Here is a 23,178-nt window from a genome sequence, read left to right on the forward strand (position 1 = left end):
GAAAGTGTAATGAAAACCAGAGTAGACCTGGGTTTTAATTTTGGCACTTGGTTCTTCACTGAATTAATTTAGTAACTTTGGACAAGTCAACTTGACATTCTGTTTTGAACTTTTGTTTTCTGCAAAATTAAGAGGTTGCATTCATTGAATTTTAAATCCATTTTCTCATATTATCAAATGTAAAGTCTTCTCTGGGCCATCCCCTCTCTTCTACACTGTATTCTCTCCCCACTGGCCTGGCCAAGTACTGGACCCAACAATTACTTTCTCTTCCATATTATCCACTTCTCATTCTCATTGGTGCATTGTTATTGGTACTAAAAATTGCTGTAGTTTTTTAATCTTACAACAACAAACTTGACCTACATTACACTCTAAATACCCACCTGTTTTCTCAGTCCCTGTCTAATAGTATTCCTTTGAAAGCTGTCCATAGTTGTTGTGTTTCCAATTCACTTACTCCCATTTTTTTCTTGAACTTATTCCAAACTTTCATCTCTACTGTATCACAACATTTCTTATCAGGGCTTTCCAATGCCTCTTTGTTGTAAAATCTATTGATTAGTTATTCCTAGAATTCTCTGCATTGTTTGAAACATCTGAATATTCCTTTCTTCTTGAAATACTTTCTTACTTTGACATCAAGGATGCCACTCCGGGAAGGCTGTTGGTTCCTCATTGTCTTCCCAACTTCTAAAATGTTGAGTGCCCCATGGCTCATTCCTGGAAATCCTTTTTTATTTTATATTCACTCACTAGAGGGATTTTTAGTTTCATGGTTTTCAATACTGTCTATATGTTGCCAATTCCTAAATGTATTTTTCTAGTCCTGATCTCTTTGCCACACTCTGCTGATATCTAGCTTCCCATTTAATGTCTTCACTTTCATGTCCAGTACAATCTTAACATGTTCAAAACTTGGTTTCTGCTCTTCATCCTACCTCCAAACCTCTTCTTTCTGAAACTCCATCTTTCCACAAGCAAGCTGATGGTGATAATAACAATACTTTAGTTTTGGTGTAGTAGAAGGCACTCTTCTAAGCTTTTTTTTGGTGGGGGGGGAGAAGACAGAGAGAGAGAGAGAGACAGAGACAGACAGACAGGAAGGGAGAGATGACAAGCATCAGTTCTTTGTTACAGCATCTTAGTTGTTCATTGATTGCTTTCTCATATGTGCCTAGACCAGGGGACTCCAGTAGAGCTAGTGACCCTTTGCTCAAGCCAGCAACCTTGGACTTGAGCCAGCTACCTTGGGGTTTCATACCAGTGACCATGGGGTCATGTCTATGATCCCACGCTCAAGCCGGCAACCCCATGCTGAAGCTGGTGAGCCACGCTTAAGCCAGATGAGCCCGTGCTCAAGCAGGTGACTTCACGGTTTCAAACCTGAGCTCTCAGCATCCCAGGTCAACGCTCTATCACTGCGCCACCACCTGGTCAGGCAGTAAGCTTTTTTTATATAGTCTTCACAGCAGTTTTATTTGTTAGGCACTGTTATTACCATCATTTCACAGATGAAGAAACTGAGGGAGAGATATTAAGTCACTTATGTATGTTACACAGTAAGTGGTAGCGCTTCCTAGGATACAAACCCATGTTGCTAAAAGCTGTGTTGTTGTCTCAGACTTCTCTCTCTCACTTATATTCTATATCCATTCATCAGCAAATCTTGGCTTTATCTTCAAAATGTTTTATTTATTTATTTGTTTTTTATAGAGACAGAGTCAGACAGACAGGAACGGAGAGAGATGAGAAGCATCAATCATTAGTTTTTCGTTGCGGCACCTTAGTTGTTCACTGATTGCTTTCTCATATGTGCCTTGACCAGGGGGTTATAGCAGGCCAAGTAACCCCTTGCTCAAGCTAGCGACCTTTGGTACAAGCTGGTGAGCCTTGCTCAAACCAGATGAGCCCGCACTCAAGCTAGTGATCTCGGGGTCTCGAACCTGGGTCCTCTGCATCCTAGTCCAACGTTCAATCCGCTGTGCCACCGCCTGGTCAGGCTATCTTAAAAATATTATATATCCAGAAACTGATGATCTCTTGTGACCTTCACTCTGCCATACTTTTTTTTTTAATTCACTCTTCAATTTTATTTTAGATTTTACTTATTCATTTTTAGAGAGGAGAGAGAGAGAGAGAGAGCGAAGGGGGGAGGAGCAGGAAGCATCAACTCCTGTATGTGCCTTGACCAGGCAAGCCCAGGGCTTTGAACCGGTGACCTCAGCATTCCAGGTCAACCCTTTATCCACTGCGCCACCACAGGTCAGGCTCTCTGCCATACTTTCTAAGGCACTTTTATCACCCATCTCAAATATTACAACAATTTCTTATTTTCTCCTTGTACAGTATATTCTCAACTCAGTAATCATTTAAAACCCATCAAGCAATCTCACTCCTCTTATCTCCATCTCCCTTAGATGAAACCTTGCCGTACAAAGTTCTGCAGCGCGACCTCTCTCTGTCCATTTCTAACAGCTCTCCGTCACTTTTCTGTAGCCTGCCCTGCTGTTCGGCAGACCACGCCAGTGTGCATCCTTTGTACTTACTTTTTGTTTAGTCATGAATTCTCTTTCAAATACCCACATGGTTTGCTTCCTTCCTTTCTGAGGTCTCTGCTTACATGTACTTGTAGAGAGGCCTTCCCAGACAACCCTGTACTATAACGGTGCGTTCCTCCCCACCTTGTGCCTCCTTGCCTTCTATAGATTTCCATAGTCTTCTTACCCTGCTATCCATTTTTCTCTGGCACAGGTGGGTTACTGTACATGCCCTTCTCAGTATTAGATAACCGGACTTAATCACAGGAAGTGACCTGAGTGGTGAAAGGTTTTGAAACCAAGGTCTGAGAAATAGTTAAAAGAATTAAAGATTCTGACTAGAAAAGGGGATGCCACTGCTCATGATAGTCATCTAAAGAGGTTGTCGAATGGAAGAGGTTATATAGTACAGAAAGAACTAGGTACAGTAGGGACAAGTTACAGTGAGGAAAGTTTAAGAAAGATTATTTTACTACTTTGAAGGCTGGGTTCAGACACCTTTTGAGCTTCCTGTTCTGGAAGGGTTTAAATCAAAATCAAGGATAACCATTGTGGAGGACGTTCTTGCACGCAGCTCTGGGACGCGGTTAAGGGACTGCTAGATCTTATGCAGTTTTCCCTGTAAACTCTCATGGATGTCTGCCTATCCTATGCACTGTCCCTCTCTCCTTTACTGTGTGTGTCAAGTATGTATAATCAATCACAGTGTGATTGAGAACAAGAGGTTAGTTCCATTACCAATTTGGTTGGGGGAGGTTTTAAAATCACAAGATTTACAATCCTATTAAAAATCTGAAATGAGACTAGATTATTGGAGGCAATTGCATTTAGCAGTAAGGGTCAGAGCATCAAAATGATTGGTTTAGACCTAGAACAAGCCCCTTTTAACATATTCAATAGGTTTTCATAAATTTTAATTTATTAACAATATTTAAAAGTTTACCATTTTAAAATGTACACATTAGTGGTTTTCAGTATATTCACAAAGTTGTACCAACATCACTACTATCTAATTTGGAACATTTTCATTATCTGTAAAACACCTCTGTTTCCATTAACAGTCACTTCGCATTGCTCCCTCCACTAGCACCTGGCAACCAGTAATTTTTCTGTCTCTATGGATTACCTTATTCTGGGTATTTCATATAAATGGAATCATACAAAATGTGGCTTTAAGGTCTGTCCTTTTTTATACTTAGTATAATGGTATCAGGGTGCCTGCATGTTGTAGCATGAACCAGTACTTCATTCCTTTCTGTGACTAATATTGTTATATGACAGCACATTTTGTTTATTCATTAGTTGATTGGCATTTGGTTTGTTTCCACTTTTTGGCTCTTATAAATAATACTGTTGTCATGTTTCATGTATAAATTTTTGTGTGAATATATGTTTTCAGCCTTTTTCGATATATACCCAGGAGTAGAATTGCTAGGTCATATGGTAACTATGGTAACTCAGCCTTTTGAGGAGCTGCCAAACTGATTTCCACAGTGGCCGCACCATTTCACATTCCCACCTGCAATGTATGAAGGTTCTAATTTCTCCACATCATCATCAACATTTGTTATTTTCTATTTTTTTGATTATATAGTCATTTAAGTGGGGAAAGCTTTAATTTGAAAAAACAGTAAGTTTTTCTTTGTTGCATTCCTAATGATCAAAAGCTGGTAAATTATAGTGACTTGACTCTTTAGATGGGTTGATTAGAATGTGATATAAAATAAAGGCCAGTCTTGATGTGTGCTGTGTTTACTTCTGCTACCACAATAGGGCCAAATTTCTCTCAAGGAACTTAGACTTACAAGGAACATAGACTAAGTCCTCCATCTCAGGAAGAACAAGCCAAAGAGTGTGCCCTGCTGATGAGCCAGTTAGCAAGATAATCTTGGCATAAAGACAACATATAATTGCTTTTGTATTTCTGCCTTTCTCCTAACTCTTTCATTTATTTCCTGCCTCATCTACAAAGAATTTGAGATCATTTTCATTATGATTATATGGTATGCAATAATGATAAAATTTATCTAAGAATAGAGTCAGAATAAAAAAATAGGAATGAGAAAAGGCAATCTTATATAGGTGAACATGATCATAAAGGCTAATACAAATGTATCATCAAATATCAGGTTTGACCATCAGCTTATTTTCTGGCAAAGTTTTTAAAAAGAGACATAGTTACACATCTAAACTTCATACTTTTTCTCCAAAGAAGCAAAGTTTTTCATAGCTCTGAATTAAAAAAAAATGTCTCAGGTGGAACTTTATAGTGGAACTGAACAGTGTATAGAGGTGTCCTCACTAAAGCATTGGTAGAGTGAGTACAATTTTTAATTGAGATGCACTAGCGTGGACTGTATCCATATTTGTTACACATTTGTGCATGTCTCTTGATATTTTATGGAAATTCTAACTCTAGGTATTAATGATTATTTTTAATTATATTTTTCCATTTGTGTACTGTGTTTTCCAGAATACATACATAGAGAAGCTTGGGACAAGATATTTATCTAATTTCTGGTAAGTTAAGTGACTGGTTTAGAGAGTGACATAAAATAATTATATGGCTATATTTTCAGGCATTGAAAATTTAAGAAAAGTTTTTGTAACTATAAGATAAAAATGAAATGATACTGATAAATTTTTATGTATACATAATGCCAAAGGAACAGAGAAGTTTCTATAAACTTGCTTATGAAAGATAATATTCAGAATTCTGTGTCATCATTTCCTAAAGATTTGGGTTACTTTTATTGAATCAGATGTTGATGTTATCTTTTGTGAAGAACAGTTATCTCAACATAACTTGGTTTAAAATACAAGCGTTCAGTATAATCCACTTAAGATAAAAGTCAAATTATTAAGTTCAATCTGAAATTTTCATTTTTTATGAGCCTTTTCTTCTCTCAATTATAACTTGTGAGTTATTTCAAAATTTAACACAACACACTTCATGAATTGACAAATGAAACCTTATAATTTTCACATTTAAATTAGCAACAAAGTTAACCATTAACAATCTACTTATTTTTGGTATTAAGAAATGACTCTTGGGGGGGCAGTACATTAAGAGGGACAAATATAAGGTGATGGAAGATCTCACTTTGGGTGATGGGTATACAACATAATCAACTGAGCAAATGATGTAGAGATATTTGCCCAGCATCTATATATTCTAATTGGAGTTGACCAATCTCACCCTGTTAAATTTAATTGTCTAAATAAAAATTTAAAAAAAAGAAAGATAAATGACTCTATATAGTATTTATGTAGACTAAAATATTTAACTTTTAGCTGTGAAAAGAATAACGGATTGTTTTTCTCTTGTAGTGGCAAAATTAAAGACTTGTGATGACAATGAAAAAAGAGAGTGAATTTGTCATTTTCATCTAAAGAAAAATGATAGACAAAAATCAAACCTGTGGTACGGGACAGGATTCTATGCCCTATATGAGTTGTCTGATTCACATACTTGAAGAATGGTTTGGCGTGGAGCAATTGGAGGACTATTTAAATTTTGCAAACTATCTTTTATGGGTTTTTACACCACTAATACTTTTAGTACTTCCTTACTTTACTATTTTTCTTCTCTACCTTACTATTATTTTCTTACACATTTATAAGAGGAAGAATGTATTAAAAGAAGCCTATTCTCATAATTTATGGGATGGTGCAAGGAAGACGGTAGCAACTCTTTGGGATGGACATGCAGCAGTTTGGCATGGTAAGCAAGATTACTTTGATCTCTGTTGTTATTTGTGTTTGTGGCACAGAAACAATCATTCCATTTTACTGATTGAGAAGATAGTGAAGAATACAATGGAAGGGATATTTACTATTTCTTGTCTATTTGCATTTATTGTGCATCTGTATGTCTTTCTTAAAATGATTTTTTCCCCAAACACATTAGTGTCCATTTAAGAAAGAAGTACACAGTAGTTAGGCTATTACTATAAGCAAGAATATAAAAATTCATATTTAAGACATCTAAAAGATTAAGAGACTATTTAAAACTATAGAACACTTTTGAAAATTATTTAGCATTTACTTCCATATTGTTTAAAATAAGTTTGACTTTCTCAGTGTAGAGATTTAAAATATATATATTAAATATAATTTGAATCAAAATTTACCTTTTTTTGGTATGATTCATTTCAAAGGTCATTATATATTTCTCAATAAATGAGAAGCAATAAGTTTTTCTCCAGGATATTCATTCTTTCCATTGATATTTCAGATGTTGTGCATCTAATGATTGCTAGTTCATCTTCATTTGACTGTCATGAAAATTGCCCTCGAGAGGCCTATTTCAAGAGCTTGGTGTTTTTCCTTACCAATTTTTATCTAATTTGTTGGTCCCTTTTGTTTTGGACTATATAAAAATACAGAAAGATTCAGTAGGCTTGAAACAGAGATGTGCCTCTATCGTGTTGTTGAACATCAGAATGGTTTCACAGAAAGACATGGAAGGAAGCACAGATTTTGAAGTAGACACTTGAGGTGGTGAGCATTGTAAGGAATATAAATGTCGAGTCACTATGTTGAACACCTGAAACTAAAATAATACTGTATGTCAACTATGCTTTAATTTAAAAACATAGACATGTAAGGATATATATAAGTACAGGGCTGCTCTTACCAAAGATCACTAGTGAGATGCTTAATAGGTTTATGTGTTGTCATTTTAATACTATATACATTAAAAAAATTTTTTTTTTTAATTTATTGATTTTAACAAGAGAGGAAGGTAGAGAGAGAGAGAGAGAGAGAGAGAGAGAAACAGGAATGTTGAGCTGTTCCTTTTGTGCCCTAACCCAGGATCAAACCAGCAACATCTGTGCTTCAGGACCATGCTCTAACCCAGTGGTAGTCAACTTGGTCTCTACCGCCCACTAATGGGTGTTCCAGCTTTCATGGTGGGCGGTAGCGGAGCAACCAGAGAATAAATAAAAAGATTTTTAACTATAGTAAGTTGTTTTATAAAGATTTATTCTGCCAAACTTAGCAAAAATCCGGCATAAAGTACTTGGTAAGTAATTATTATTATATGCTTTAACTTGCTGTAACTCTGCTTTATAAATTTTATAAAGTAAAGTTACTTCCCTACTTTATAAATCACCATTACTGTGGAACTGGTGGGCAGTTAGAAAATTTTACTACTAACAGAGATACAAAAGTGGGCGGTAGGTATAAAAAGGGTGACTACCCCTGCAGTCTAACCAACTGAGCTATCTGGGCAGGATGATATCATACATATATACCTACATACATTCTTATAAATCTTTTTTGAGCACTTAACTATGCCATATACTGTAAAATGCTTAACATTTTGCATTGATTATTTAAACCTTATAAATAATAGATAGGTTCTGTTACCGCTATTTTACAGTTTTCCCATGAGAAAATAGGACAAAAGAGGTTGTTATTTGCCCAAGGCACCCTAGCAGCTAGGAAAGAAGAGCCAGAATGCAACCTCAGATGTCAGGCTGTAAGACTTGTGCTTTGTGATCTGTGCTGTGTGGTCTGTCCTAGGTTGGGGGTTCAGGGTAAAAAAAGTACTGGTATTCATCAGGTTTGCAAATAGGAATCATATGTATTTAATGGTTTGAATTCTTAATATTTACTCATTTATACTAATGATCTTGCCAGTCAGTAACAACTCATATTCTCTGATGGTTGTTTAACATAAGCAAGATGACACTTTACCATTTCATGAGTGTATGTCTGCAGACACTGCATCTAGGTACACTGCTATTGTTCTTTGTCTTTAAAACAGAGAGACAGAAATTCACTTGCATCAGGTATAATACTCAATTGGGAATATTTATCTGCCTTCCACATATATACCCTCCCCCCATATTCAGGATAACATGCATTGTAAGGAATTATGATTTATTTATATATATTTCAGGAGACATGATTTAATTTGGATAAATTCAAGAGCTGATTTTTTTTTGTAGCACAATATATTATTTTGAGGTATTTATTGAGGTATTTTTTAAATATGCATTTATGATTGAGAGGAGGTAATATATACATAGTTCTTACCTTGCTCTAATAATTTATTATGATATATTTTATTAGATGAATGATACTTTAAAAATTATTTTCTTTACCTTTATATATGTCAATTTATGTTCTTTAGTGACATACATAAAAGGCATTTGTATTTATATTTGGATTTTGTATTGCTGTCAAAGAAGTTTTAATTATGCCTTTTTAAAGAATCTTCAAAGGAATTTTTTTTGTGTGTGACAGAGACAGAAAGACAGAAGGAGAGACAGAGAGGGACAGACAGACAGGAAAGGAGAGAGATGAGAAGCATCAGTTCTTCAATGCAGCACATTAGTTGTTCATTGATTGCTTTGCTTTCTCATATGTGCCTTGACCAGGGGGCTACCATGGAGCAAGTGACCCCTTACTTAAGCCACCGACCTTGGACTCAAACCAGCGACCCCGTGCTCAAGCTGGTGAGCCGCACTCAAGCCAGATGAGCCCGTGCTCAAGCCGGCAACCTCTGAGTTTCAAACCTGGGTCCTCCGTGTCCCAGTCCAACACTATCCACTGTGCTACTGCCTGGTCAGGCTCAAAGGACTTTTTTAAACTATTATAAATTCATTGTAAAAAATGTATCAAATAAGAAAAATAAAGAAGAAAATAATAGTCACCTAAAATTTACCATGCAAAAGTGACTTTCTTATACTCAAGTTGCTTAAAGCCTTAAACTATAAAATCATGACTTTTAAAAAAAATATTATTCCTAGTAAATATGAATGATATTTTTAAAAGCTGGTCTTTTAATGGTTAATGATTTTTTTATATAACCATATCAAATTAACAATGGTACACTATTAACTAAACTACAGATCTTATTCAAATCTTACCAGTTTTCCCTGGTCTCCTTTTACTGAGAACAGAATACTACATTTAGTTGTCCCGTCTCCTCCAGTCTATAATGGTTATTTAGTTTTTTCCTTTTTTCTTCCATGACCTTTGCCTTTTTAGAGAGTGTTGCTCAGTTATTTTGTAGATCATCTCTTAATTTAGATATGTTTTCCATAAATGGATTGAATTTATGCATTTTTGATAAGAATACCACAAAAATGATGATGTTTTTCTTCTCAGTGCATTATATCAGCGGTTAATGATGTTAATATGTTTTATTATTGGTGACATTAACTTTGATCATCATGTGGTTAACGAGGTGTCTGCCAGGTTTCTCCACCATAAAGTTGCTATTTCTTTATTTGTAATTGATAAATATCTTGGAACTATTTAAAAAATATTTAGATAACCCTTCTCAAATGAGATACTTAATTTTTCTGAACCTCCTTTTCCTCTTCTGCAAAATGAGTTGCTGTAAGGAATTAGTTAAATTTCATGTATTAAGCATAATTTCTATTATATTTAATACAATCATGTGCTGCTTAACATTTTGAGAATTGCAAGTCAGTTAACCACTTCACTTTCATCTATGTCCATGAATCTCAGTTTTATATACCACCATACAGTTCTTAGTGTTTCTGATTTACTCATTTTTCATAGTATAATGTTCTCAAGGTCCATCCATGTTGTCCTAAATGGCAATATGTCATTTGTTATTGGCTGAGTAGTAAGATCTGAAACAATAAATTACATAGAAGAAAACAAATACTAAACTCATGGACCTTGACCATAGAGAACAATTTATGAATTTGACCCCAAAGGCAAGGGAAGTAAAAGCAAAAATGAATGGGACAATATCAAACTAAAAATCTTCTGCATAGCAAAAGAAACTGACAAAACAAATAGGCAGCCAACTAAATGGGAGATATTTGCAAGCAACAGTTCTGATAACGGTTTAATATCCAATATATATATATATAAAGAACTCACAAAACTCAGCAACAAACAAGCAAACAAGCCAATTAAAAAATGAGGAGAGGACCTGAACAGACACTTCTCCCAAGAGGACATACAAATGGCCAACAAATATATAAAAAGATGCTCATCCTCACTAGCTATTTGAGGAATGCAAATCAAAACTACAATGAGATACCTCCTCACACCTGTTAGATTGGCTATTATCAACAAGACAGGTAATAACAAGTATTGGAGAGGCTGTGGAGAAAAAGGAACCCTCATTCACTGCTGGTGGGAATGCAAATTTGTACAACCATTATGGAAGAAAGTATGGTGGTTCCTAACAAAAAGGAATAGAACTACCATATGACCCAGCAATCCCTCTACTGGGTATATATCCCCAAAACTCAAAAAGATTGGTACATAAAGATACATGCACCCCCTGTGTTCATTTATTTTCTTTTTAGTGTCTATTTCAATTACTAAATTTGGGCTTCATTCTGTTTTTTTTTTCTAGTTCACTGAGATATAAAGTTAGGTTTTTTTGTTTTGTTTTTTAAGCAAGAGGCAGGAGGTAGAGAGACAGACTCCCACATGCGCATGGACTGGGATCTACTCAGCAAGCCCCCTCCTCGGCAAAGCTGCCCATCTGGGGCCATTGCTCCATTGCTTGGTAGCCAAGCTATTTTATTACCTGAGGTAAGGCTGTGTAGCCATCCTCAGCACCCGGGTCCAACTTGCTCAAACCAATTGAGCCATGCCTGTGGGAGCGGAAGAGAGAGAGAGAGAGAGAGAGAGAGAGAGAGAAAGAGAAAGAAGTGGGAGGGGTGGAGAACAGATGGTCACTTCTCCTGTATGCCCTGACCCAGAATCAAACCTGGGACATACACACACTTGGCTGACATGCTACCACTGAGCCAACTGGCCAGGGCCAAGTTAGGTTTTTTATTTAAAGTTTGTTTTTTTGTTTGCTTCTTGAGGTAGGCATTTATTGCAATGAACTGCCTTCTTAGAACTGCTTTTGCTTCATCCTGTTATGTTTTAGTATGTTGCATTTCCATTTTCAGTTGTCTCAAGGTATTTTTTTTTTATTTCTCTTTTGACTTCTTCATTGACCCATTGGTTATTCAGTAGGTTTTTTCTTTTTCCCAGGACCAGCTGAGGCTGTGCCCTGACTGGTGAGATGGGAAGGAAAAGCAGATCTTATGACTAGAGCCATGATCACATTTCATCTGCTCCTTGGAGTATCAGTTCCTAACTTCTGTGATGAAGTAGTCAGAGTATTTTCCTCTGAAATATAAGTGGAGCTTACTTTAATCTTTTATATTTACAATTCACTGACAGGACAGGATTTCTGTAAAAAATGTGTTGTTGTTTGGTAGTCATGTGTAGGACAGTAGGCAGACTAATTTCTTCAGGTGGTGGGGGAGAATAAAGGGACTGCCAAAAAGCCAGCCTTGAACTGAGGTTAAGTTAGAAGAAAGATTCATTCCCCTCCTTTTCATCCTGTCATTTTCTTCCCTTGCAGAAACCCTTGTTCCTGTTTATAGTGACATGGAATAGGGTTTACAGTGTGGCAGGAAGAAGGGAAAGAATGGCAAGTCTCTCATCTTATATGACTGGAGGGATGTTTTCTTGACATCCAGTTCAAATCTCTCATAACAGTATTTTTTTCCCTAATGTAGTAGTTAGAGTCAATAACTTTATTTTTGTTTTTAAGAATAAAGTGGGGGATAGGGATGTCTACAGAATAATTTATTGTTTGTGAATGAAATAAACATTTAAAAATTTACAGCAATAAGTTCTCCATGTGTATGGAACAGTTTAGTGGTATTTTATTTTGCATCGGGTCACTAGTTTAAGAGTTTTCCTGCTTTTATTAATGAATTATTTATGACTGTTAAATTTTGCTGCGGGTTGTGTTATTTCATAGGGAAGTTTTAACTTACTTGAGGTCTCCTTCCCTGCCCTTTTCACCTGCTCCTCTTTATCTCCTCCTTTCTTTACCCTTTTCACAACCTGCTTGTAACAAGTAGAATCTTGTGTGCTTTTATTAACTACTCTATATCAAGCTCATACAGAAAGGTCCAGATTGATTTTTAGAAGCTAGCAGATTCAATAAAGCGTACTTGATGTTTCAGAGATGTGTGACTCCTTGGATAACCTTGATTCACTTTAAAAAATAGTCTTAAATTCTGATACTGTTTGTCAGGTTGGAACGAAGGTTCTTTTTACCTTATAGATTCTCTGATTCTCTGATCTTACATGATTTTTCCATAAGACTATGATTAATTTCTTTATTTGTAGACTTTTAAAAAATTAATATTTCAAGTATTGTACAAAGAACTTATTTCCCTTAATTATTTGACTATAATTGCCTATATTACCCCCTCTTTAACACTTTTAGTGCATATTTCCTACAAACAAAGATGTTCTATTTAACATCAACAAATCCCTTAAAATGAGGAAGTTAACATTGATATATTACTGACATCTAATCTTTAGATCTCATTCAAGTATATAGCCTTTTTATTTGACTCACTGTTTTTATATAATTTCCTTCTATCTGCTGAAATTTCTAATCTGATTATGTATTCACTTTTTCTGCTAGATCTTTTACCATAATCATTTTAAAGTTGCTATATGATAATTTAAATATTTGGGTCTGGTTCTCTTGATTAAATAATCTCTTAACAATGGATTTTTTTTTCTTACTGTTTGTGTGTCCCACAATTTTTAAAATGAATTTTGGGCATTGTTTGTAAAAAAAAAAGAAACCCAAAACAGTAGTAAATAAGGTAAATAGTATTTATCACTGAAAATTGTCTTTTTTTCATCAGGCCACTAGTGAGTTGGGGTTGGGGTTAATTTTGTTTACTCAGCAGTTGAACGGAAGTTGGGTTTTGTTGTGGGTATGGTTACCTTCAGTTAAGCACAGATTTCAACATTCTGCTGCTACTTGTGCCTGTGTAGAGCCTAGAGTGCCAGAGTGTTTTTCTCAGCGTTCCTACTGTCTCTGTCTTGTGTGCCTATGCCACAGAAGGGCTCCTCTTCATGCTCTCCCCCAGGAAAAGGTGGCTGTTGCTTGTAACTCCATGTGAGGCTTGTGGTGCAGATGGGATGGTGGGGGCACTTTTTGATATTCATGCTTTAGCCAAAGTCTTCCACAGGCCCTGTTTGCCTGGGGCTCAAGTGTGATTCTTTCTCAATGTTCTTTACTCTTCTCTGTGGCAGGCAAACTTGGTCTTATGTGGGTAGGGGTTTCAGCTTGGTAGCAAGTTTCCTGCCCTTCCTCCCAGATACTTTGGGCTTCTACACTTCCCTAGTCTTCGTGAATTTTTACCTGAGACTAGTATAGTGGGACAAGACAGGAGAGAAGAGGAGGGGGATAAAGCTCTGTCCTTTTGAGCAACAGGTGGCTGTTGCATATACCCTTTCCTTAGAAGAGGTGGAAAGGGTTTTCTGCACCTCTTTGAATATCAGGTTTTCTTTTTACAAGAGAAGTTTTCAGGAAGTGAGTGGAGTTTTGGTCTCTGTACCATTAGCAGGGGCTTGCTTAAGTCTCCTGCCTACCTTGACCTTAACTTTTCTTGAGAGCACCTACTGAAGCCTGTGGAGGAATGCTGATGAGTGGGTATGAACCCTTGTTAGTATCTAGGGTGCCCAGAGATTCTATAGTCAATGCTCAACCACACTTGGCCTTTAAGTGTTTAACATTTTACTTTTTTTTTCTTTCCCACTTTTATAGCTCCTACTACTTCCTCCTGTGCTCAGTGTTTTGTTTGTTTATTTGTTTTTAAATCTCAATAGCAGGGCTTGTCATCCTTTGGAGCTCAGTTCACCTGATTTGAGAGAGTAGCCTGTTTTCTGACATGCTGCTTTTTCTCGTTCTTAGGTTGGAAGTGAAGTTCTCTTACAACTACACATTTATTCTACTTTTCTCCTGTTCTGTATTTGCAACCACTTTCTCCAACAGTGAGAAATCTGGCTCACATTTTTCTTAATATGTAAACTTATTTGATCAATTCTCCTGTGTAACCAATCTCTCATCACTGCCACCATCCTCTCCGACTCATGGGTACCACCTTTCCCCACTCCACCCATGACACCCTGAACCAACCCACTGTGTGTCTGGATGCCATTCTTACTTAGCACAGTATCTGACCCCATGCTTGCCTCATGCCTAGTTCCCCTCCTTTTCCCACAAAGGCACCAGCACCCTGTTCTAGGCTCTTCTCCTGTGTGGGTGTTCTCTCACGACTGGAATTGGTCTTTGACTCCCCATTTAGGGCTACCCCATGTGGATGCCATCCTCACCCTGTCTGGGCTCCAACACTCACTCCAGTTCACCCTTCCACACAGGTGCCTACACACTCTAGCCCACTTAATGGCTGTAGGGACTGATTTGTCCAAGAGGGAAGGAAGATGAAATAGGAAGGCTCATGCACTTTTGTAAGACTGAGTTTCTGTATTAATAACCATTCTTTTAATAACTAATAAATAGATTTTAAGTATTTGTATTTTATCTTTCTAACAGGTTATGAAGTTCATGGAATGGAAAAAATACCAGAAGGACCAGCACTTATAATTTTTTATCATGGAGCTATTCCCATAGATTTTTACTACTTCATGGCTAAAATTTTTATCCATAAAGGCAGAACGTGCCGAGTAGTAGTTGATCACTTTCTCTTTAAAATTCCAGGTAAACTTTTACCGTAGATAGTGATATAAAAATGTTAATGAATACAATCAAATTATATGATTGTCCGTATTACTGAGCTCTCTAGTATCATTTGGAAACGCTTTTTGCCTTATTTAGGTAATACACTTGGAAACCCAATTTGGGAACATCTAATGTAGAAACATAGTGATTGAAAAGTTATTCAATCTCTTAATTAATATATTTAGTCATTATTTTTCAGAGTTAAATCCTGAACTTTCACTTTTGAAAAATAAATTTTGGCCCTGGCTTGTTGGCTCAGTGGTAGAGCATCAGCCGGCATATGGAAGCCCCGTGTTCGATTCTGGTCAGGGCACACAGGAGAAGGTACCGCCTGCTTTTCTACCCCTTCCCCTCTTTCTTTTCTCTATATCTCTCTCTTCCCCTTTTGCAGCCATAGCTCAGTTTGAGCAAGTTGGCTCACGGTGCTGAGGATGGCTCCATGGCCCCGCCTGAGGTGCTAAGTTAATCGGTGGCCGAGCGATGGACTGATGGCCTCAAACGGGCAGAGCGTAGCCGGTAGAGGGCTTGCAGGATGGATCCTGGTTGGGGCGCATGTGGGAGTCTGTCTCTCTGCCTTCTCGCTTCTCACTTAGAAAATATAAATAAATAAATTTAAACTTTTGCCAAAATAATATATATTTCTGTTTTTTTTTTTATCATACTTCTAGACTTTCCTAGTAGATTTATAACTCTTAAGATTGAGAACCACATTCCTTTTAATTTGTTTATAAAGGCTTTGTACCTTTGTAAAAAGATTAATTAGCCATATGGTTTTAAACACAATAGAGTTTTTTTAAAAAACCTCTGTAAAATAAACTCATTGAGATTTAATCTTATTTTCTTCTGTCACTGTATCACCAGAAACAAGCCAAAAAGTTTATAGCTTGTTCTATGGAATAGTAAAACAATAGCCACCCATCAACCACACTTACAAACACCAAGAAGTGAATTAAATAACAGTGTACTCAGTGCCTTTTATAGACATGGTTAATGTTTTGGGTATCTTTATGTCACTAAAAAGTCATTTGTACTTTGTATATAAACTAAATAGGCTATACTCTTCAGAAAATAATATGATCAGTTTATAATAAAATTTGAAAACTAGAGAAAAGAACTTTATTATAATCTTGCCACCCTAACATATCCAGTAAGTCTTTTGATTTATTTAATTTTTAATTCACATAGTTACATATTATGCAAATAATTTTTTAAAAATTTAGTGTTAGCATTAACATTTTACTATGCTTTATAAAGAATAGTTAAAAAAAATTTTAAGTAAAATAAAGAAGTTTTCATGGATGGCTAAGATATTTACTTACCTAGTTATGGAACTTTAGGTTGCTTTCATTTATTTTAATGCATAATAGAATGTGAATATTTTTATTTAGTCTTTGGCTTAAAAAATTTTTACCTTTTATGATTTTTTTTTTTTTTTTTTTTTTTACAGAGACAGAGAGTGAGTCAGAGAGAGGGATAGACAGGGACAGACAGACAGGAACGGAGAGAGATGAGAAGCATCAATCATTAGATTTTCATTGCACGCTGCAACACCTTAGTTGTTCATTGATTGCTTTCTCATATGTGCCTTGACCATGGGCCTTCAGCAGACTGAGTAGCCCCTTGTTGGAGCCAGCCACCTTGGGTTCAAGCTGGTGAGCCTTGGTCAAACCAGATGAGCCCGTGCTCAAGCTGGCGACCTTGGGGTCTCGATCCTGGGTCCTCGGAATCCCAGTCCGACTCTATCCCCTGCGCCACCACCTGGTCAGGTCCTTTTATGATCTTATGATTCAGGAAACCTCTCCTGTTCATTCATTGTGAGAATGCCTCTAATTGAATCAGTGGGCTTTTAATGTAATGTGGTATGAACATTATTTTAATCTTAATAATACTTATAATCTTACTTTAGATCCTTAAACCTATGAGGATATTGGTTAGTCTGCATAGTTTTCATGGCCCATTCCCATTTCCCAGGCTCAAGGAATAATGTATACTATCATCAGTTCTCTTAACTTTCAATTAGAATTTGCTTAAAATATTTAATTACTTGATAGGGTCGGTTTTTTTTTTTAGCCATAAATAGTTATAATTTGAAAAACTGGATAATGTTAAGACCTGGAATTAGCTATTCCTGTGTCAAACACTCACTTTATTAAAAATTCTTAATGATTTTGCTGTTGTTATTAACATACAAATTTTAATTGTGGAATTAGCATCACCTAACTTTTTCAGTAGCTTCGATTATGGCTTGCAAATTTTGGTAGGGCTAAGCTTAGATTTGCATTCTCTTACAGGATTAATGAAAGTTAGATTTGTGGTTGCTGATGAGATACCATTTCTGATTGCTCTAATAAATACTGTCGACTGTGTTTAGCCATGAGATGCAGTGGAAGGAACTTTGGTTTAGATATACCTGGACCGGAATCTCTGCCCTGCCATTTGCTTGATGTTGACTGAGCAATCTGCTTACTCTCTGTGCCAACTTTTTCTCATCTGTAAAATGAGGATAAGAATCCCTGTTTACCAAGGTTTTGTTTTAATTAGAATTTGAATATGTAAAGTGTCCAGATTAATAAGCAATCACTAAGGAGGTGATCAATAGTAGGTGATCAATAAGACATAGCTATATTACTTTACCAACAATATTAATCTTATGTTAACCTTGAGAGTTCTTGTTGGGTTTTGTTTTTTAACAGAGACAGAGTCAGAGAGAGGGATAGATAGGAACAGACAGACAGGAATAGAGAGAGATGAGAAGCATCAATCATCAGTTTTTCATTGCGGCTATGTAGTTGTTCATTGATTGCTTTCTCATATGTGCCTTGACCGTGGGCCTTCAGCAGACTGAGTAACTCCTTGCTCAAGCCAGTGACCTTGGGTTCAAGCTGGTGATCTTTGCTCAAAACAGATGAGCCCACGCTCAAGCTGGCGACTTCGAGGTCTTGAACCTGGGTCCTCCGCATCCCAGTCCGACGCTCTATCCACTGTGCCACCGCCTGGTCAGGCATCTTGTTGGTTTTTAAAAAATAAAAAAATTTACTGATTTAAGTATAGATAGTAAATTTTGTAGGTTGTGAAGATGTTTGCCATTGAAGAATTGAACAAGAAATACTGAAGATATATATTCCTGCTAATGTTTCCTACAGGGTTTAGTTTATTACTTGATGTATTTTGTGCTCTACATGGACCAAGAGGAAAATGTGTTGAAATTCTGAGGAGTGGTCACTTGTTAGCTATTTCACCAGGTGGAGTTCGAGAAGCCCTAATTAGTGATGAAACCTACAACATCATATGGGGTGACCGTAAAGGCTTTGCTCACGTTGCAATTGATGCACAAGTGGTGAGTTGTATGAAACTAAATATTAAAATAGTGCTAGGTTGAATTTATACTAAGTGCTTAAATTGTGAGCCAAAGTATATAAGAATTTAGATACTATCATTGTTGTACTAGAGAAATGTTCCTGTGGATGGAAAACCATCTAACAAACTTAATCTGGAAATTTGGCAAATATCCAGCAAAATTTTATTTTACATTTCAAAATCCAACATTTTAAAATCAGACTTATAAAATTATTTGTATTTCTTGAGTTACACTTGTTTTATAAGTAATAGTCTACTTACATGTATTTTTTATGTATTTTAATCTTTTTGTACAGTTGAGTTGGCATATTTTAGTGACGGTTGTTGGTTGGTTGGATTCTTTTATCTGTGACCAATTTGTTTAACAGTAGGACTCAAATAATATATGATTCACTTTTTTATCAGGAAAGGTGATCACTATCTGAAGATATGAATAAGAAATGAGAAATAGGTATTGGTGTAATTTAGATATTTCTAAAAGACTTTACAAATGAATTTGTCAATAAAGTTAAATGTTCCTTTGGGATTTATTGTAATTATTCTACTTAGTAGACTGAAGAATGTGAAAGCCATTTTATCCTTTTTATTTCTATGTCTTTATTTTATTTATTTATGATTTTAATTTGTGTTTACATAGATTCAAGTGTCCCTCCGAATATATCTCCCCCCTGCCCCCTGATTCCCCTTCTCCCCAATGCCTTCCCCCCTTCCTGTCCTTTTCTTTTGCTTGGGAAGTATTTCTCAGCTTTTCAATCTCCATATTGTACTTTATCCTATGAAACATGTAGTTCTTATAGAGCGTTTCTTTGTTTTTTGGGTTTTTTTTTTTTTTGTTTTTTTTTTGGTTTGTATGTGTGTGTGGCAGAGACAGGGAGAGTCAGAGAGAAGGACAGATAGGGATAGACAGACAGGAAGGGAGAGAGGTGAGAAACATCAATTCTTCGTTGCGATTCCTTAGTTGTTCATTGATTGCTTTCTCATATGTACCTTGATGGGTAGCGGGAGGCTACAGCAGACCAAGTGACCCCTTGCTCAAGCCAGCGACCTTGGGCTCAAGCTGGTGAGCCTTGCTCAAACCAGATGAGCCCACGCTCAAGCTGGCGACCTCAGGGTCTGGAACCTGGGTCCTCCACATCCCGGTCTGACACCCTATCCACTGTGCCACCGCCTGGTCAGGCTGTTTTCTGTTTGTTTTAGATTGTCTTTCAGAAAAGAAATTGGTACCTTTGACAAGGTGTGTTCTTCTAGGCCAATCAGTTAGTTAGAGACAGCTGTTGGTACTTTCACATTCCAGTTTTTTTGTGTATCCCTTGCTGCCACATAAAAAGACCAGTTTGCACCCTTAGCTTGCCTGTTCATCTCACAAATATATATATATGACTCTTTAGAAGTAAGTTATTGCTATATAGTTATTTAATAATGTGATCTCAGTATAAGAATAGTTGCCTAAGTGTTTAATAATATACAACATAAAAATTTAAATACTACTATCCTACAGTATATTATAAACTCGCTGAGGACAAGGACATCTTTTTATATTTTGAGTCCTTAGTACAATGACTGGCACTGAGTAGCCTATTTATATTTGTTAAATTAAATTGACTTTTAAACACAATGTTAAACAATACTAGAAAGGAGCCTTTTGAATTTAATTTTATGTTAATAGTATTAGTGATATACAAAATTAATTTAAAGTACATTTTACTTTCTAAAAAAAGCTTAAATACTGATGTAGAAAATAAAATCTTAGACTATATGAATAATAGAATACAAAAAGATATATGAACAGCTGTACAAAAGTTAAAGATACATAATATATATTTAAATGATGATAAAAATTAAAATCTATCAAAGATAGTTCAATTTTCAAGGTTTATATATTGAAAGCATTATTTGTTCTAAGGTTTAAGAAAACAATGACAAATCACTTTGGAATTATACAAATTGATCAGGGGATTCTCATTTCTCATCCTTAAGTTTATGGTTGTCAAGAACATTGTCTGGAAGAAAGCCCGAAAGAAAGAAATTATTCAATATATAGAAAAAGGAAGTCCTATTCCATCCTTTAAAGAGTTTCTAGATAATTAATTAATATAATCTAGATAATTTAGTTAAGGTTTTTGTATGAAATTTAAGAACAATTAATAAACAGCTTCTTACAACAGTTTATAAACAAACAAAATCTTTAACATTGCTGATTTACAAAAGAGCATTATGAGTTTGCTAAATCTTGTACCACCCCAACAGTGCTTTGAAAGGCTTTATGTTGGTTCTCCTGTATAGTAAGTAGGTGACATATGTAATTATTCCAATGTTGCAGATGAGGAAACTCAGGCACAAAGAGATGAAGGGATGGAGGGATCGGGTCATACAGCAAGGCAGAAGCAGAGCAGAGCACACAGTTCAGGACTGCAGGCAACCGGTCCTGTTGCTGTCACTGACTGCATTTCACAGTGAGTCTGCTGGCCTGGAGAATAAAGTGGCCTTCCTCATACGAGGAGAATCTTTCAATTATATATGGATGTAGCTGTAAATGTCACAACTATCCCATCTGGAACACCCTTTCATAGTCCTCACAGAATTATCATAAACTTGGACCAAAAATTTAGGACTATTGTTGTAGGAAGTCTAGATCACCAATGCAAGCTCACAAAATATTGATAGAAAATATTTAATGTTAATCTGAAAGGTACAGTTTTGTTTTGTTTTTTTGGTACAGTTTTTGGTATACTATAAATCTATCTTATTTTGTGAATTTCTGAGTATTATGACTTTCATAAGAATTTTTAGTTAACTTTATACCTGAAAAAATTAGCCCGTTTAATTGGAAAACAGATAACAGATATGAAAGAAAATAGTATTTGTTCCAATAAAATTGTTTATATATATTATTTCAACCTATAAAAACAGCCTTTGAGATACAATAATAGTTATTAGCTCCATTTTAACATGAAGAAACTGAGACTTAGACATGGTAAGTAACTTGTCCAGTGGTTACCACTTTTCAAAGTTAAGACTCCAAGACCACATGCAGCTGATTCTCCAAGAATAGTTTTAACAAAAGACACATTCTCTCTCTCTCCCCAGTACATATGTGCATACACATACATACAGAGACACATATACACATGTAAACATAATGAAATGCTAAGGTATTTATGTGGCTACTTTGCATACGAAGTATGCACAAGGAAAGATGCATAATTATATTACAATATCAAGATGTAATAAGGTACTAACTTTTGTAACTTTAAGGCTGTAGCTTGAATGCAAATTTAGGAACTATGTGCCCAAACTACAGCCTAGAATACTAAGCTTGCCAGGGTAAGCTTTCTCCTGTTTAATTGGTTCTAGGAATGTCTAGTTCTAGAGAGTTAGCTATAAAGGATGATATGTAACCCAAAGAACGTTTAAATAGAGCATATATCAATACAAACTATTGGTTTGTGTCGGTCAGTAGGACAGATTCAGCAGAGCTAGTGAGAGAAGGTACAATGGCATATGTGTGAGCTGAAAAGTTTCTGTTCCTTGGGCATTTAAGTTCTGAATTCTAAAGTCATAACTATTTAAAACATTAAGATTTCAGCTATCATTTTATTTTGCAAAACTAGTGGTGGTTTTCTAGATCGAAATCAGAATTTTATACGAAAGCGTCAATATATTTTTATATGCTTGCATTGTGAATTAATACCATCGAATTTTAAATCCTTCATCTGACTTTTCTTTACCTGACTTCTCTTTTTCCTAACTGGTTTTAAAATTGCTGCTACCTATATGTGACCTTTTGAATTCAGAGAATTAACTAATACATTAGGAAGCATTGTCTCTCTGTTCTGTTTATTTATTCCTTCCTTAATTCATCCATTACACTTTCTTTTAGCACCTACTCTATTCCAGGCAGTATTCTAGGAGCTAGGAATATAGCAGTGAGGAAAACAATGTCAGTGCTATTAGGAGTCCTTCTGGGGTAGGGGAGGGATACAATAAATAAAAGATCAGTTTACTATATGTGAGGTAATAAGTTTTATGAAGAAAGCTATACCTATAGTTTCTTCCTTCTGTCCACTGTATTTTTCTGTTTTCTAAAGCTGAATAGGAATGGCTCTTTAAATGTCAGCTTAAATATCTCAAGCCCTGCTTACCAAAGCAGATATTTCTGTATTAAGCAAATACTGATGGTAGACTGTAAGTAAAGTGACACTTCCTTCCTCCCCCACTTTTATCTATTCTAAACCATTTAACTTGGTATATTTCTACATATTTTAAACTGTTTAATTTTTTAGCTACTTCAGTTTTACTGTGGCATAACCTCCTAACATGATCTTTTGCTATTTCACTTATTATTTTATGACATGTAGTTAAGGTCTTTATTTTAAAAATTATACTTAATTATTGATATTCATAGAAAAATGAAAACCATGAACTTGTGAGGAAAAACCCTCTAAAATTATGATGTAAAGAATTCTTTTATATATATGCTTTTTCTTTTTTTGTGTCTTATACTTACATTTTATTGATGTTGAACATTTTAAAATTTAATCAGCTCACAAAAATAAATGGTGTATTACTAATTCCATGACAGCTGCTTGCCAAAACCTGTCATTGAAATTATACAAATTTCCTGGTAAAGAGACTCTCTGTCTTGTAACATTTTCTTCAGTGAGCATACTATTCAGTAGCACACTAAAACCAATTTAATTCTGCACATTCATTTCA

The 23,178-nt window shown here is 35.7% G+C and overlaps 1 protein-coding gene across 4 annotated transcripts in view; it reads left to right on the plus strand.

Annotated features, from left to right (window-relative positions):
- Positions 1 to 23,178, plus strand: part of TMEM68 (transmembrane protein 68) — a 40,095-nt gene that overhangs the window by 3,654 nt on the left and 13,263 nt on the right. For 2 of the 4 annotated variants that reach the window (XM_066379045.1, XM_066379046.1), the window contains exons 2-5: positions 5,014 to 5,060; positions 5,871 to 6,264; positions 14,920 to 15,084; positions 18,249 to 18,442. In XM_066379045.1, coding sequence (XP_066235142.1) covers positions 5,940 to 6,264; positions 14,920 to 15,084; positions 18,249 to 18,442 — 684 coding nt within the window. In that variant the 5' untranslated portion in view covers positions 5,014 to 5,060; positions 5,871 to 5,939. Of the gene's footprint in view, positions 1 to 5,013; positions 5,061 to 5,870; positions 6,265 to 14,919; positions 15,085 to 18,248; positions 18,443 to 20,782; positions 20,916 to 23,178 lie in introns of all 4 variants that reach the window. The other 2 variants (XM_066379047.1, XM_066379048.1) reach the window with 2 other exon arrangements.

The sequence above is a fragment of the Saccopteryx leptura genome, chromosome 3, assembly GCF_036850995.1.
Source record: "Saccopteryx leptura isolate mSacLep1 chromosome 3, mSacLep1_pri_phased_curated, whole genome shotgun sequence".
NCBI lineage: Eukaryota > Metazoa > Chordata > Mammalia > Chiroptera > Emballonuridae > Saccopteryx > Saccopteryx leptura.